Below are 17,721 nucleotides of genomic sequence, written 5' to 3'. Positions count from 1 at the left end.
TTGAATGCAATAATTATGTTCTTTTATAATGTGAGGGCTCCATTTGTTATCTATAACGGAGATATTTTTTCTTCTTAGGACGAAGGAGGGCTGAATGAAATATTGAAGGTAAATGCTTTATTAACTTTCAGCATAAACTAAACTTTAGGCATATTAATATTTTGTTCTAGGGTTCCCTGGGAAACCCTAGAACCATCTAACATATGGCTAATCATTTTTAGTAAAAAACAGAAATAGACTGACTTGCTTTGTAGATGCCCAAGGCTCCAAATACAAACAAGAGAAAATACATGGTTCCATAGTCCTGTCCTAATGGTCCAGGGCATGATTAGATGGGAAATCAGATGCACCAGAGTTTCAGAAAATGGGATAAGGAAAGGGAGATTTTGAGGTCATTTTCTAGGTAAGAAGGGTGACCTGATAGCCTGGTGAATGCCCCATCAAAAGGTACAAAGTGATATTAGGTTTCATGGAAAATAATGAAATACTGAAATCAGTCTTCTGAAAAACTGTAGAAAATGGTATCTCTAGAGAGAACATATGTACCAAGTATTCCTAGATGCAAAAAGTCAGCTTGCTAAAACCTCACTAAAATTTTACTTTGCATTAATGCTTTGAAATCTATTGCATTATGTCTATCCCCATACCACCCTGAATGCACTGGATCTTGTCTGAAATCTATCGTATTAAGCTTTGCTAGTAAACTAATGATACTTGGTTTACTGAGAGTTGAGCATTTAATTGCTTCTGGCTCTAACGACAGGCCTGCATAAACATTTCTTCCTGGTAATTTCATTTGGTAAGGATAACTGTCACATTTACTCACTCTAGAAATAGAAAATTCTATCTCCTAAATAATTAAATAACTTTTACTTTCATAAAATGTGTGCGAACAGCAAACCATTTACAATTATGGGATAAAGATTCTATAGATGATAAAACAGGATACTGTACTATGCAATTCTGATCATAAAGGTTGTTTCATTATCCTCCCTCTCCACAAAGACTCACAGGGAAAAAACAAGAATGAGGATGAAAAACAGCACGTCGTTAATGGTAAATATCTCCATCTTGTTGAAAAAAACATAATCCTCCATGTGTTTAGGAATCTGTGGTCAAGTTTTCTGTTATTTGCAGCTGAAAATATCCCTAATTGCTATGCTGGGCACAGCTCTATGAATACCCAGAAAAAGAATATATTTTATGGCAAAAATCATTATTAGGAGCAGAAAAGTTGTTATGTAACAGTTAATAGGAAGCTATTGTCATTCTAAACTCATCTCCAAATTAGTAACACAAAAGATCACAGTATTACTAGAAGAAATGAAAAAAATCCACAACCATACTAATTGACAGAAGAAGAAAACATTTAATAAGGATATAGATAACTGGAATAATCAATTACAAGCTTGAGCTAATGGACATATACAAATTCTGCACAAAACTAAAGAGAAAAAATTATTTTAAAAAATATGAAAACTTTATAAATAAATTGGCTATGTACTAGGTCATAAAACAGATTTCAACAGATATCAGGAATCTGTACCATACATACAATACACTCTTTCACCACAATATGTTATTACATTGCAGATATAATGTCCTTGTTAAAAAATTAGTGTTGCTATAGCAGCAAAACCAATTTACGATTTTAATTTAAAAGATCCAATTTGTAATGTAATAAAAGCCATACAGATCTTTAAAAAAAGACATGCAAGAGCTTTATAGATAACATGAAAATTGAAAACCTATATTAAAGGGCATAAGGTAAGACTTAAATAAAAGAACAATATACTATTTTTATGGACAGTAAGACTCGATTAATAAAGATGGCAAATGATTTCAAATTCATCTGTATGTTGCAATTCCAATCAAATTCTCCAAAGGTTTTTTTCACAGAACTTGAGAAACTAATCTTAAAATTAGTATGGAAAAACAAAAGGCCAGCAATAAGGTGACATTACAAATCAATGAGGAAAAGATGAACTATTTAGCAAATGGTACTAGGGCAACTGGTTATTCCTGTGGAAAAAATAAAACTGCATTTTAATCTCACATCATATACAAAAATAAATTGTTGATAGATCAAATATTTAAATATGAAAAGAAAAATTATAAAAGTTTTAGAATAAATTACCAGAGAATTCACATCAGGGTAAGAAAACACTTCTTAAACAAGACATAGAACTACATGCTATTAAGAAAAACAGACATATTGGAGCACATGAAAGTTCTTTATACAAAAGACTCCATAATAAAAAAACAGGTCATAGCTTTGGAGAGGAGATTTGCAACATATAATACCAATCAAAAGGTTAGTACTCAGAATATAAAGTACTCTCGTATATTAAAAGAGGTAGCCAGTTGTTTTTTAAGGCAAAAGATATGAACAATCAATTCACAGAAGAGGAAACTCAAATGACCAATGAACATAGGAAAAGATGTTCAATAGTAAAGAAATGCAAATTAAAGCCAAAATGAGACACTACTTCACACCCATCAGATTGATAAAAATAAAGTCTGCAAACACCAGATGTTGCCAAGAATGTGTGAAAGTAGGAACTCATACATCACAGGTGGGAGTGTAAATTGGTATAACTATTTGGGAGAGCAATTTGGCAATACTTCCATAAAGCGGAAGGCGTACTTTCTCTAAAATACAGTAGCTCTGCATCCAGGTACAGTAAAACCCCACAGGAACTCGAAATTAGATTCAATACAATTGGCAGCTGCCTTTCATCCTCCTCCCAGCCTTAGGTGGCACTTGGGGGCAAGCTACTGTTCTTATCTTTTAAACGGCGAGGGAAAGTCAGGTTAGTGGGGATGAGCAGGGTGGGTCCCTGAGTTACCAGGACTTTCCCAGCCAATATTCCCCTGATCAGGCCCCAAAATGAATGCTAACTGAGAAATCTCTAGAATCGCTGCTGTTGTCTTGGAAGTCTGTGTCAGGCATCAAGATCCAGAATCATTCATGGTATAATAACTTAAGCCTGAGCAGACAGTTACCTGGTGGCTCAAATCTGCAGATGGGACTTGTCACACTAGGAGAGGTTTTGGGAGACTGAACTTAATCTAACCTTACTGACGCATGATGAAGGATGTGACTCATCATACGTGCTAGATACAATATAAGGGACAACTGGAGGAGGTACTGATAAAGAATTACAAAATCAGAGTGAGCCAGATAAAGAATGATGAAAAACAGGATGTCAGAGTAAGTGCCATGTAGCTACTGATGCAAATGAACTATCTGTTGACTATTTACTAAAAAAAGGACCGTAGCTTTAATTGCTTATAAATAGAGAACATTCACCATAGCTCTATAGCCACTTATGGGCTATCTGCATGGATGCAGGGGTTTTCTGCTCAGTAACAAAGTTAGTTACTTCTAGATTTATGAATTAGCATGTCCCTTTGGGCCTTGATTACTTTTTTATCCCAACAATTTGGCAATACGGAAGATTGGTATATCTCAAGTGAGTCCTTTTGGTGGGTGAATTTGTTGGAGGATTTGTGGTCACCCGTGATTAGGTCAGAACTCTGAATGTTTGCCAAAAAGTCTCCCTCTGACTACTTTGGCTGAGTGGGATTTGGTTCCCAGGGAAAATTCCAAAGCCTCTCTGCAAATTCCAAGTTACAACTGAGCAAAATGGGTAACTCTTTGAAGGTCCCATCTGATTCATCACTGGCTTTAACAGTAGAAAAATACGAGATGCCTAGAATATTGTCAGTAGGTCTCTTTTTTAAAAATAAAAGGCTTCTTTTATTCTCTCACATTTGGCATAAGCATACTTATAAAAATCCGGCTTTGCAATGGTCAAAAGAAGTCTCATTTGAAGTAGACAAATTGATGTATTTACAGGAATTCTCAGAAAAACCCCACTCAAAAGGATTATTGGTATCTCTGGATCTCAGGAAATAAAAGAAGGAATGAAGTGGGCAGCCACAAAGAATGAATTAAGAAACTGGAGGAAGAGATAAAGTAACTGAAAGCTCCTTTCTCTTCCTCCAGGTTCTTGACCTCTTTCTGCTGTTGCTCTTTCTGCTTCTTGTTGCCCTTCTTTGCCTCTATCTAGGTCCTAGAAGAGTGGGGCAATGACCTTCTGGATGGATGGATGATTCCCAATGGCTACAGGTTCTGGAGATAACTTCCCTTTGGAAGGGGGAAAATTGCTAGCCTTATTAGAATATTCTAATGTGGATTCCATTCTCCAAAACTTCCCTAAACAGAACATGCAAAACACAGCTACAGAGGCAGAAATGACGAAGAAGAAGGAACAAGGAGTCTGAGAACCTGGATAACAGACTGTCCTAGAATTAAGGTATTAGGTTGGCAAATGGTTGCCTTGGTAACTTGGATGAAAGGGGAGGCAAAAGGAGTAAGGATACCAAACAGCAAAATGAGACTGACACTACAGTGTCATACAAACCAACTTATTGTTTCTTTTCTTTTCTTTTTTTTTTTAAATTTTACTTTAAATTCTGGGATACATGGGCTGAATGAATGTGCAGGTTTGTTACATAGGTATACATGTGCCATGGTGGTTTGCTGCACCTATCAACCCATCACCTCAGTTTTAAGCCCCGCGAGCATTAGGTATTTGTCCTAATGCTCTCCCTCCCCTTCCCTCCGACCCCCTGACAGGCCCCGGTGTGTGATATTCCCCTCCCTGTAGTCATGTGTTCTCATTGAATCAACTTATTTTTTCATCTCAATGGAAGAAAATCAGCCCTACCCTTTAGTAGCTCCGGTGACTCAAATGCCTTTTTAAAGTGATCCAGGACTGCCAGGTACATCAGACATGGTAGGAGTGCATATGACCTTTTCCCCAGCTGATGGTACCCATCTTAAAGAGTTATTTCCCAGTGCTCTGAAAAGATCTGGAAACATTTGCCGAGGTGCTCTGTGGCATGCTGGCTGCTGCATGGAGTTGCTCTGGCCGACTGTGTTTGACTAATGGGACAGGCACGATGGAGGCAAATGATAAGCCCTCTTGTAAGGGAGTGCCCTGGCCTCAGGAAGCTGACTGCCTCCTCAAACAAGAGGAGACTACCTCCTCTCATGCCTTAGAAACCCACCGCGAGCTGACCTGGGAGAAGCTGCAATGCTGCTGTTGGGTGAGTCCCCATTGATTTTCATCAGTGGCTGACTGAGGCATTTTCTAAATTAACAAGGATGGATTTAAAGGTAGATCAGAATAGACCCTTATTCTTCTCTACTTTTATGGCAGCCTTGCTACTAGGAATTCAGGCGTAGGTAAAAGAAAAGGTACGTGGATGGTAAGGATAGACAAGTTTCTCAGGTATTGGCAATAGCAATCCAGTTTTGGAAAAAAAATGTAGAAAGATAAAGACAAAGAAACTTAAGACTGCAGTGTTACCTTCCCAGTTAGAATTGTTCACAAGGGGAGCAAACCCCTTTCTGGGACTACCAACAAATAAGAGAAGATCCTCTAATGAAAAGTCAATAGGTCACTACTATAGGAAGCTAGGGCATTGGAAAAAGGGATGCTGGAAGAGACTGAGGAAGATGCAAGAGATGCAACCCAACCATGAAGCTTTACTACCCCCTCCAGAGATTTCTCCCCTCGGGAAATCAGACAGGAAATAACGCTGCAACTAGGAGCAAAAGTGACATAATGGGAGAGCCTCAGTGCTGGAAATGGGACAACCTGATCTGTTTGCTTGTTTTTCCTGCCTTAATCTTTTCCTGCTCTGTCTTGTGGAGACTAGAGCCATGAATTCTGCAGTTTCTGTTCATCTTTCTTGTTTTAGCCTGACCCATTAAAACAAGTTACGGGGCCGGGCGCGATGGCTCATGCCTGTAATTCTAGCACCTCGGGAGGCTGAGGCGGGCGGATCACGAGGTCAGGAGATCAAGACCATCCTGGCTAACACGGTGAAACCCGTCTCTACTAAAAATACAAAAACAATTAGCCGGGCGTGGTGGCGGGCGCCTGTAGTCCCAGCTACTCGGGAGGCTGAGGCAGGAGAATGGCGTGAACCTGGGAGGCGGAGCTTGCAGTGAGCCGAGATCGCGCCACAGCACTCCAGCCTGGGCGACAGAGCAAGACTCCGTCTCAAAAACAAAACAAAACTAAACTAAAACAACAAGTTATGGGTTTCTCTCAACCGTCTTCTACCTTTTCTTTTTCGTCTGAGATTCCCGAGCCAATAGGTCCTGTGTTCGAAGAACATGCCTCTCTCTTGTTTCTTACTGCTGTTAATTTGTTGTGAAGGGACCTGCTGTGTAACCTAAGAGCCATCATATTCTGTACGCTGGGTATTTGGAAGACTCTAGGAGACAGGGCACTTGAGCTGGTGAGTATGTGCTTGTTTATATCAAGAGAAAGTATGTGCTGGGGATCTTCCATGCTATGGGCCACATTTCGAAGAAGAGAGGCATCCTAACATCAGTGGCAGCTAAAATACCACATAGGATATGAGATGCTGATTTACTAGAGTCACTGCAACTCCCCCCCCCCCCCAATTTCTGTAATTTGTTGTAGAGCTCATATTGGATAATAAGATGAAATTAATCTGTAGACCAAGCTCTGAAAAGGACTACTGCGCTTTGGATTGGGTTAATTGAAACCTCATTACTTCTATCCAAAAATGCCTACTCAGTTTCAGGTAAAAGCAACGCCTTATGAACTAGACAACTGGAAATTAGGGAGAGCTAAGTGAACATAAATTATCTTAACAAACATATTCTTCATAAGGCTTTCACTATTATAATTTTTCATTTTTCTGTAAATTCACTTTGTCTCATAGCTCTAACAAGATTATCTTTACTCAAGACTAATATACTGGAAAAGCACATAAATTCTACTTTTCTGCCCTCAAGAGAAGGGCCTAAGAAGTCAAAATAATTTCTTGTATCCTATTACACCATATGAATTGCCACCGGAGAATTATGCTTGTTTATTAATGGCACTATATTAGCCACCTACAATGGTTAATAGATAATAGAGGTGGGTTTTGTAATGCAGAGAAAAATTCAAGGGACCACATATTGTAATGCAATGTGCCTCAGTCTGGGGCCTAGAAGGGAAGATGATGGGACAACCACTTTTAGATCTGCCATATCTAAAAAACCATAATGTTACATATTAATGTTTTCTTTAGGTATATATGCAGATACCATTAACTAGGTTAACCACAGAACAGGAAGGGTTATTTTAGAATTATAACTGTTACCTTCCAATGATAGACACGGGGAGTAATTGAAAAACATGGAAAAACCTAAAAAGAGAATGAAGGCATCTATAAAAAGAGACTGCCTCTTTTTAATACTTTATATGGCAGTGAAGAAAAGAACAAAGGAACCTCTTTTCAGAGGAACCTCTTTTCAGTTATCTTTTTATTTCCTCAAATTTGATTTTACTACAATTTGCATATTATATAATGCTTGTTAAAAACCTTGGAAATTACAGGTGATCTTTATTTCTAAAACTTATATAATACGTATATTATTTACATGATCAAAGAAGACCTATTCTTAAAAAGTCTTTTTCACAAATCATCTAAAATCTAATGATACAAAGTACCTAGAATGGCACATTTCAGTACTCCAAATAGAGATGGCTCTTGAAGATACTGAAAATAACATAGCCTCTGGAATTTGACAGGAGTTTAAATTTTTTCTTTACCACTTTTCTGTGTGAGCTTGGGATTCTTATTCTGAATCTCAATTTCTCATCTTTAAAATGAAAATAACCTCACCTACCTCATAGCGTTGTGAGAACTGAATAAGGTAATAAACCTAGCCAAGTGCGTGGCATATCGAAGTCTTCGACACATGCTAGTGTCTTTACTTTCTCATGTCCTCTCAGTCTTAATATTTAGAAAATGGAAAAAAGCTTGTTTTGGAATCAAAATGAAACCAATAAAATACATCTTTATTTAATAGCTTTAATCTCACAATACTAAACTATGACTTTTAGAGCAAAATGCATGATGTGTAGAGATCAGTAAACAGTGTTTTAAAAAGAAACCAAACAAAAGATCAAGGTAATTATGGGATTCAAAAGGACATGCAACTGATTTTCTATAACCTTCTATATATCATCTTTTATTTAAATTAAAAACTTGACCTGTAAGTTTGCTATATTCTAAGATGTACTTGCATAAGATACCCTCCACTAGAAAAATAAGTATGATTATAAAACTTCTATTACTTTAATGGGTAATTAGATTAACCTACCTATCGTGATAAGGACACAAGTTAGCAGAGTTTGTCAATGAAGTGGCTAGAATGGAAATATAAAGGTATCTTTTTAGGCTGGGCATGGTGGCTCACGCCTGTAATCCTGGCACTTGTGGGAGGCTTAGGTGGGAGGACTGCTTGAGCCCAGGAGTTCAACCAGCCTGGACAACATAGCAAGACCCCATCTTTATACATATATACACATACACATATACAAATACATATACGTGTGTGTATTTTTAAAAATAATCTTTTTAAACTAGAAAATCATACTTGAATCTTTAGTATCAAAATCCTTCCAGTTTAGATATAGTTAATTATATTAGAGAAAGAGTATAGTAGATTTTAATCACAGAATAATTATAATATTAATAAATATTTATAGAACATTAAATTATTAATATAAAGTCCAGGTACTCTTCAAATATTTGGTGAATTAATTTTATTTTTTTCTCATATTTTAGGCCTGATTATACATAAACCATCTTGGACACATGAAAATAGATTTTAATTTTAAAGGACTCTAAAAAAAATGACATTAAGACCTTCTTCACTGATATATTTTTCAATGTTTAATGATTGTTAAATTCTCTTACATCTATTCCGTAGTCCTTAAGCAGGGGGAAGAAGTGCAGCTGCCTCTCATCTTCAATAGGAAAATACAGAAACGTAGAAACAGGATATTTTACTTTCTCTCATTGTAGTCCAATTAAATTTCATATTTATTTGAGAATCTATAATTCATCTCATGGGGATCTGGAGTTTTTTCTTTGGTATTGAAGGCTCATAACTATTTATGCATGCCTATTTTGTTATTCTTATAGCTACTCAACGTTATTGTCTCTGATCTCTTTTCCAATATACCAAAATCATTCTGAAGCTAAATCTCATTCACAGGATGCTAAATATTAAACATACCACCAGAAAACTAAATCCATGTCCTTTGTTATAGATCATTTAAATCAATGCTTATCAAGCTGTGTTCCAAACAGAAATTCCATGGCATGGCAGGACCTTCTGGGGAGTAGAGAAGGGAATTTTTAAGTGGGAACACAACCCTGTACATCCTTCCCAATTCAAACAGAACTCTGCTATTGCTTGATTTTAAATATTGGGCTTCCATGAAGAGATTTGCAGGATTGTACTGCTTTAAAGGAAAATAGAAGCCTGGAAGTCATCGATTTAGGACAACAAAAATATTTAACACCAAAATTACTATGGAAGTCCATTATGCAGTAATTATTACCCTTCAGTTGGTTATGAGCTCAACAGCAGTACAGCTTTGAGAATTGAAAGGGCCAAGGAAAAAGGAAAGGAAAAAAGATTTCCTTCGCCATATAAGGTCTACAATTTGAGGCAACATCTAGCTGGTCAAGATCCAGTCTAAAGATAATGAAGAAAATCTGTTTAGTAGATGTAAAAAGGTCTTATTAACAAAAGTAGAAAACATGGACTCTAATCACTTTTTCCCCATTTTGTATAACTGGTAACACTAGTTAGGTGAAGATCTGTGATTAACTTTATTTCTATGTAATAGGATTACTAAGGTTGCCAATTTTTAGGTTAGAGTTTAAATAAGCACACTTGAGATAATAGGAAAGTTTACTGCTGACTGGTCTATTAAAGTACATGACATTGATGACAACTAGAATTATGTACTTAGAATTATAAAGAGGTGCAATGGAATATAACTCTAATATCTGCCTTTGTCAGGCTCCACAATGATATAATTAAACAACAACAAAAAGCTAGCTCTGATTCTTTGATTCTTTTCATAGGCTCTAAGGATTTTCTTTAAAAACAGTAAGAGAAATGGGGCACTGCCAAATGAAGTAATACCTGTGACACTCACCTAGAGGGAATTTAAGCTATCCTTTAATGAATGTTACTCCTAGTAAACTGGGGCTTAGAAAACAGTCTACTGAGAGGCTATTCAATAGAAATATAATGTGAGTCACATATATAGTTTTAAATCATCTGGCATACCACATTAAAAAAGTAAAAGGCAGCTGAAGTTAATTTTAGTATGTATTTCATTTAACTCAATATATCAAATTCTTTAAATCCACAATCAACATAAAAGTTATTCAAATAGTTTACATATTTTTGTACGAAGTCTCCGAAATGTGATATGTAGTTTATATTTACAGCATATCTCAATTTGGGCTAGACACGTTTCATGCAGGTCTACTGCACGTAATTTTGATACAGTTTTGTTGAGAGAGCCAAAAACAAATTTGTATGAATTCCGGCAATTTTTAGTCTCATTTGTAGTCTAAACCATACATTTGGACTAGGTTTCCAGGATGATTTTATTAACTATAAGTCAGTGCTGTACTTAAATGATAACCAGGCAACAGCAGAGCAAAACCAACCAAACAATTGAAGGCAAATTTTAGAGCCTAGGCAAGAAAGCCTTCAGTATTCAAATTTATATTAAAAAGGGTTCTCAAGTTCATACAGCTTCACAAAGATTAGATATAAGAAAGGCTTTGTACTTTTTAAAAGATTAATCAGAAGCTTAAATCCTGATTGTACAGATTGCTAAACTCTGCTTGTATTTCATAAATATATGGGCTTAGTTCATTTTCTTGATACAGAGGAAAGTTATCACAGCTTAATGCATTTTCCCTGTTCATATTCTGACTCTATATAATCTATATCTGATTTCTGTTCAAACTTTAAGAAAATTACTTCAGTGATTTACCTGCAGTGCTTTTTTTAATACCCCAGTTACAATCAGATGTGTACTAACACCAGCTGTTTTCTAATATGACTCTTTGCGGGGCTGAGTATAAACTCTCAAGCAAATGGTTACTTTATTTCTCTATTCTGTGTCATTTGATCGGTATATAAAACCAATGATATTCTTGTTGCATCTTTTTCTAGGAGTTGTCCACAATTTAACTTTTGCATATATTTTCAAACATAAGTGGGTCTCTTTGTCTCCAATCTTAGTGCTCAAATCCATTCTCTACATTTCTCTATAGAGTGATTTTTCCTAAAGGCAAAATATTACTATGCCACTTTTTTCCTTGCTTAAATTCTTCTAGTAGCTCCGTATCACTAACAGAAAATACAAGCATGGATCCCATGGGCAAAAGTGGTTCATGTGAGATTATTAGCCAACAAAACATTTATCCTAATACTCCACACGAACATGCAAAAATAAGGCCTACCCACCAGTCAGGGGAGAGATTTAATCTAATCCCAGAAACCTGGGTTCACTACCCAAAAGGTAGGACTTGCCATGATAAAGGAGGGAAAAGTTTCAACTGTCTGTTCATATCAAAAACACAAGACTGGTGTGGCCAGCTTCCATTCTAACACTCAACAGAAGAATGTGTGCTATGGCATGATGTGGAGGTAGCCATGAAGCTCTGGGCTTTTTCTTTCATCATTCTTATTTTATATAAAATCTGGAAGAAGCTGAAATGGGATATGGAGATTTAGTTAATTTTAATGAAGTCAGATGACTAGGTCATGGAAGAATATTGAAGAACTCAAACACTTTTAGGTACCAAAGGAGACTAACATCAATTTATCACATTCCCACTCTGGATAGCTCGCTAGAATTTGTTGTTGTTGTTATTTTTGAGATGGGGTCTCTGTTGCCCAGGCTGGAGTGCAGTGATGTGATCTCAGCTCATTGCAGCCTCCACCTTCCAGGCTCGTTCCATCCTCCCACCTCAGCCTCCCATGTAGGCATGCACCACCATATCCAGCTCATTTTTGTATTTTTAGTAGAGATGGGATTTTGCCATGTTGCCCAGGCTGGTCTTGAACTCCTGGCCTTAAGTGATCCACCTGCCTTGGCCTCCCAAAGTGCTGGGATTACAGGCATGAGCCACTGTGCCCGGCCTTAATTGTATTTTCTTAACGACAAGTCATCTGAACCTAAAACCAGGGAAAAATCTAGAAAGCATTGGATTCATTTAAGAAAATATATCATGCCACTGCACTCCAGCCTGAGTGACAAAGCGAGACTCAGTCTCAAAAAAAAAAAAAAAAAAGAAAATATATGAATTTAAACTAGAGGGTACATGTGGATAGAGACTAATTCTATATTCTACAAAAGTAGAATGCTAGAAAATGTATTTTTAAATAACTCCTCTGGTAATTCTGGTATACAGGCATGGTTGTAGGTATTCCTCAGGGATCTATGACTTTCCTTCACTATTCCCTCGTTTGGCAATTTTATGGCTTTTGGTCTTAATATCACTAAGGTAATCATTCAGACATTCTGGATTATTCAAGAAAAAGATTATTTTGTGGTCAAGTTTGGGAAAGATCAAACAAGAGGTAATCTTACTGAAGTCCTTCTCAAAGCCCTATGAGCATTCCATACCTCTATGACACTTGGCGAGACTCTTTCTACTCCATTAGAAAGGGTTGTTTACATCCAAACTGATCTCCTACCTCCCATACATCACTGCAAAAATGATCAGTATAAGGCACAACTCTACTCTTGACACTCCTCTACTGAAAACCCTTCAATTTCCCTTGGATTACAGAGCCAGCTTTAAATTCTCTAGTAAGATCTGGCTTTAACCTTTTCAACTTAGTTTTTCTCTTTTTTATATAATGAAGAATATAGGCTTTTAGGTCAGACATTTTTGGGTTTGAATTCCATTTTGTCTTGGCAAGTAGTTCAAATCTTGTTGCATTTGCTAATAAATGAAAGAAAGATAATACTGCCTCCACCCGAAAAAGCTATTTAGAGGATTAGGTTGGTTCTCCTCATAGTCTATGTCAAAGAACTTGCTGTCATCTACAGAAAACAGTAGTTCCCTAATTTCAGCATACATCATTAATGGAAGGCACACTACTTACAAAGTGATGCCTGAGTTACACTTTGAACTTGACTTGGTAGGTCTGCATGGGGCTCTAGAAGTGCATTGTCCAATATAGTAGTCAATAGCCACATCAGGATACTGAGCACCTGAAATATGGCTATTCTAAATTGAGATGTGCTATAAGATATACACCAGATTTCAAAGACTTAAAATCAAAAGAATAATGCAGGCCAGGAGTGGTGGCTCATGCCTGTAATCCCAGCACTTTGGGGTGCCGAGGCAGGCAGATCACTTGAGGTCAAGAGTTTGAAACCAGCATGGCCAACATGGTAAAACCCAGGCTCTACTAAAAAATACAAAAATTAGCCAGGCACAGTGGCATGTGCCTGGAGTCCCCGCTACTCAGGGAGGCTGAGGCACAAGAATCGCTTGAACCTGGGGGCGGAGGTTGCAGTGAGCCAAGATGGTGCCACTGCACTCCAGTCTGGGTGACAGGGTAAGACGTTGTCTTAAAAAAAAAAAAAAAGAATAATGTAAACTATCTCATTAATAACTTTTTAAAATTGATTACATGTCAGCAAGATATTTTAGACATGTTAGCCTAAACAAAATACATTAGTCACATTAATTTTACCTGTTTCTTTTTACTTTTTAATGTAGGTACTAGAAAATTTAATATGACATACATGGTTTGCATTGTATTTCCCTTGGACAGCACTGATATAGAATCTGCATTTTCCATAAGTCCCTCAGATGATTCTCTGGTAGGCATCATCAGATCACCTTCTGAGAAACTGCATATGAAACTCTAAGCTCTCCAGAGGAAGAACTGATGCTTTTATACACATATCTTTTTATCTTCACAGCGCTCTGAAATTGTGAGCAGTTACCCATAAGCTGATTGAATTTAGATGTGCTTTAAATATGGAGCCATCAAAATCACACAAAAAAATTTCTTTTAAAATTTTATTTTAAATATATATATATATTTTGCTATAGGTAGAGGTGTTTCCCTATGTTGCTCAGGCTGGTCTGAAACTCCTGGCCTCAAATGATCCTTCCATCTTGACCTCTCGAAGTGTTGGGATTACAAATGTGAGCCACCCTGCCTGGCCAAAAAAATTATCACTGAAAGTTTTGCTTTTTTTTCCCCCCAGTTCCTTAAGAATTATTTCTGATTTGAATTTCTTAAATGAAAACAACTCAAATTACAAAACAATTCAAACTACAGCTTTGGTTTTTTCTCAAATCAATAAAATACATAGTTTATTTTCTAGAAGAATTAGGATTATTTAACTTCCTAAAGAAATAGACCATTTGACTAGATTCTAAAATTGCTGAATATTATCATATCAAATTATTCATTTAAAACTACTGATTAATAGTAAACCAGAAACACACACTAATTTTTATACCATAGAAATTTAGCCAGATGAGGACAAAAAGAGACATATCTGAGAAAAATGGGTCTCTATACGGGGATAAATGAAGTAAAGATGGCTGAGTGCCCTGAAAGAAGAGAGACGGAAAACTAATGTTTTCTAATGTTAACATCAGGATACAGAAAAATGTTGACTTTAATGACCATGAGAAGGAAAAGAGCCACAAAATTAGAAATAAGGCTTTTAAAGATTATTTGGTAGTAATTTTCAGTAACGATTTTTCCACTTACCTCATTGCCACATTGCTGCCATCAATAACTATTGGTCTCAGATTTTCACCATCATCTGTTACAATCTCTTGCATTGGAGATTCAGACCTCTGAGATTCCAGGGAAGAAGTTTCCCGTGTTATAGTGTTAATTGTGCTAACCGTTTGATCAGCCTCACTTTTATTTCCAAGTTTGACAAGTTCTCCCAAAATATCATTGATTAAAGCATCAGTACCAAGTTTGTTTAGTACAAGCTGAACCTGTTCTTCAGAATAACCTAACTTAAGTGCAAACTCCAGTTTTGTTTGGTATTCTCGCACCACATCGGGTGGTTTCTTTGCTTCCTTGGATGTAGTCTGGGACTCTTCAGGTTTAAAGTCTTGCAAAATTTCATTGCGCTTGAGTATGTGAGGCTCTAAACAGGGAGACCTGCAGAGCTGTCTGTGAGTCTTAGTTATCAAGCCTGGCTCTACTGAAATACTACCCAATTGTTCTGACTCATGATCAGAATTTGTGTTTTCTTCAGAGTCACCAGAGCTTGCATTCTCTTCAGACACCTCTTTTTCATCCTTCCCCACATTAACGGTATCCATACTTGGGTTTTCTACTGTTGACCAAGGTACAGCTGGACTTAACTGTGGGTCAGTGCTCTCCACATAAAGGTGGCCGAGGTCATGCCCTAGGTGATCCTTCAAGCCCATGAAGTTGTTACGTGTACTTGACTCCACTTTGCTGTTTTTTCTGTATTCCTGAATGCAAAGCACCCCGTATTCCTAGAGAAAAATGTAAAATATTTAGAATTTCATAGTTATGGCTAGATTTCTGTCTCAATGGAGAAGTCAGAAGAGAATTACTCAACTACTCAACTACTCAAAATACTTTGTATTTTGTCTACATCCTCTCCTCCCTCCTAACACCCTTGCCAAGAGAGTATCATCTGCCATTTTTCAGATGAAGAAGTCATAAATTAGAAAGGCCATGTAATTCCTCCAAGGCAACAAAGTAAATAAGTAGTAGAACTGTATTTTTTTACCCAGTTTCGTCTGATTCTAAAACCCATGCTTTTCCCACTATATCATGCTCCTTCTCAATCTCAATGGATCAGATTTTTCTACTTTTAGGACGGCTTACAATTCTAGAGTGACACATAGAATATCATCAAAAAGTATGTTTTTAATATGCATGACAGGTTAAAATTTACATTTTTCTCTAATAGAATTCATAAGTATCTATAAATATTCTTTTAAAAAGAAAGCCACATAGAAAGAAACCATTAACTTATACTTGAAAAATCATTATTAATCTGGATGAAGCTTAACAGCAATCTAAAGAACTTTCAAAAATAATATAGATATTGCAATGAAAGAGCACATATTCTAAGATAGCCAGAAGGGAATTAAATAATTACAAAGTGAGTTAAATTCTTCTTAAGAGATGAACAAGGTTTTGCCCTAGTAATCATGATTTTTTGACTATGGAACATAGTAACACAATATAATTTCTAGCATTATGCTATCCTTATTAAGTGCCAGGGAAACAGCAGTCTATTTCATTCCAGGAAAAAGTAAAAGTTTTATTCTATCTGCACTTACGGAAAGCAGAGATGATATCTCACATAAAATTAGCAGCAAACAATTAGGCATATTAAATAAATAATGTTATCTCAGTTTCTTGAATTTTATGGCAGAAAATGCTCCTGTATTATATCAGATTAACTAGCCATTAATCTGCATTTGGTTAAAAAGTGATCTTTTTTCCTATTTTTCATCATATAAGAATACTTTTACTATTTAAAATTGGTTTGTTTTTTGCCATTTTACTATTTTTCCTTAAAGACTATTGGAAATGTTATTTTTCTACTAGGAATGGGTTAGGAAAATAAAGCTATTTTCTCTGGTGCTTCACTGTAAGAACTATATCCACATCAAGGATTTACTTTTTTTTTTTTTTTTTTTTTTTTGAGACGGGAGTCTCACTCTGTTGCCCAGGCTGGAGTGCAGTGGTGTAATCTCAGTTCACTACAAACTCTGCCTCCCATATTCAAGTGATTCTCCTGCCTCAGCCTCCTGAGTAGCTGAGATTACAGGTGAGTGCCACCACGCTCGGCTAATTTTTATATTTTTAGTAGAGACAAAGTTTTGCCACGTTGGCCATGCTGGTCTCAAACTCCTGACCTCAAGTGATCTGCCCGCCTTGGCCTCCCAAAATGCTGGGATTACAGGTGTGAGCCACCACGCCTGGCCTCATGATTTACTTGTTAAGGCAATTCTAGTATTCTACACAGATACAGCATTAGCAAGCCAGCGAGAGTTGAATTTCAGACTGCCATAAAAACACCTATTTAAAACTAACCTGAAAAAGAAAACTGAGAAAATGTTTCTAAAGCTCTTCAACATCATATTTACACTAGAAAATAGCTATTATATAAATGTTAAAAGAAAATGCTAAGTGATTTTCTGAGAAGTCACAAATTTGAAAGCATACCTGGTAAACTTTAATTAGAGAGTCAAGTAATGAAATACATTTTATTAACTTTAACTATGGTAAATACTAGAGAAGAGAACATGGAATCTTCAGCTTGATAATACACTTAACATTCCTTCAGTGTAGAACTCCTACACACTTCTACAGGAGTTTCCTCAGGGCCTATTCCCTGAGAAGACAGAAAACTTTAATATCATTGTTCTACTAATACAGGATTCATTAGTTTTAAAGAAACATCAATTCCCCTAGCTCCGGATTGCCCAACTCATAAAAAGAAATATCCCTTAGGAGAGCTCTGTATACATCTGCTTCATTATGAAGTTGTATCCACTTCAATTTTTTCCTATTAATATGGATATGCATGAGCCCAATTATTTAGAATTGAAGGAAGGAATTTTAAAAACAGATTTTTACACCCTGTGATTTATTAACTACTGTAATATACTAACACCATAATGCAAGTAACAAATCACAGCAGCATCCTAATAAAGGGATACAGTTAAGAAAAGTCCACACCATGGCCTTCATGGCGCTCCCACCGAAAGTATCTTAAACGAGGAAAACCTATTGGAAGCTGGGCT

The 17,721-nt window shown here is 36.5% G+C and overlaps 1 protein-coding gene across 6 annotated transcripts in view; it reads right to left on the bottom strand.

Annotated features, from left to right (window-relative positions):
- ZC3H12C (zinc finger CCCH-type containing 12C) overlaps nucleotides 1-17,721 on the bottom strand; it is a 78,433-nt gene that overhangs the window by 19,527 nt on the left and 41,185 nt on the right. For 5 of the 6 annotated variants that reach the window (XM_034933635.3, XM_034933633.3, XM_034933634.3 and 2 more), the window contains exon 2: nucleotides 14,678-15,429. In XM_034933635.3, the coding sequence (XP_034789526.1) occupies nucleotides 14,678-15,357 (680 nt within the window). In that variant the 5' untranslated portion in view covers nucleotides 15,358-15,429. Of the gene's footprint in view, nucleotides 1-14,677; nucleotides 15,430-17,656; nucleotides 17,701-17,721 lie in introns of those variants that run through there. The other variant, XM_055094810.2, reaches the window with a different exon arrangement.

This window comes from Pan paniscus, chromosome 9 (assembly GCF_029289425.2).
Source record: "Pan paniscus chromosome 9, NHGRI_mPanPan1-v2.0_pri, whole genome shotgun sequence".
NCBI classification, from domain to species: domain Eukaryota; kingdom Metazoa; phylum Chordata; class Mammalia; order Primates; family Hominidae; genus Pan; species Pan paniscus.
The sequence above is the reverse complement of the archived record's forward strand: the minus strand, read 5'-3'. Positions and strand labels throughout refer to the sequence as shown.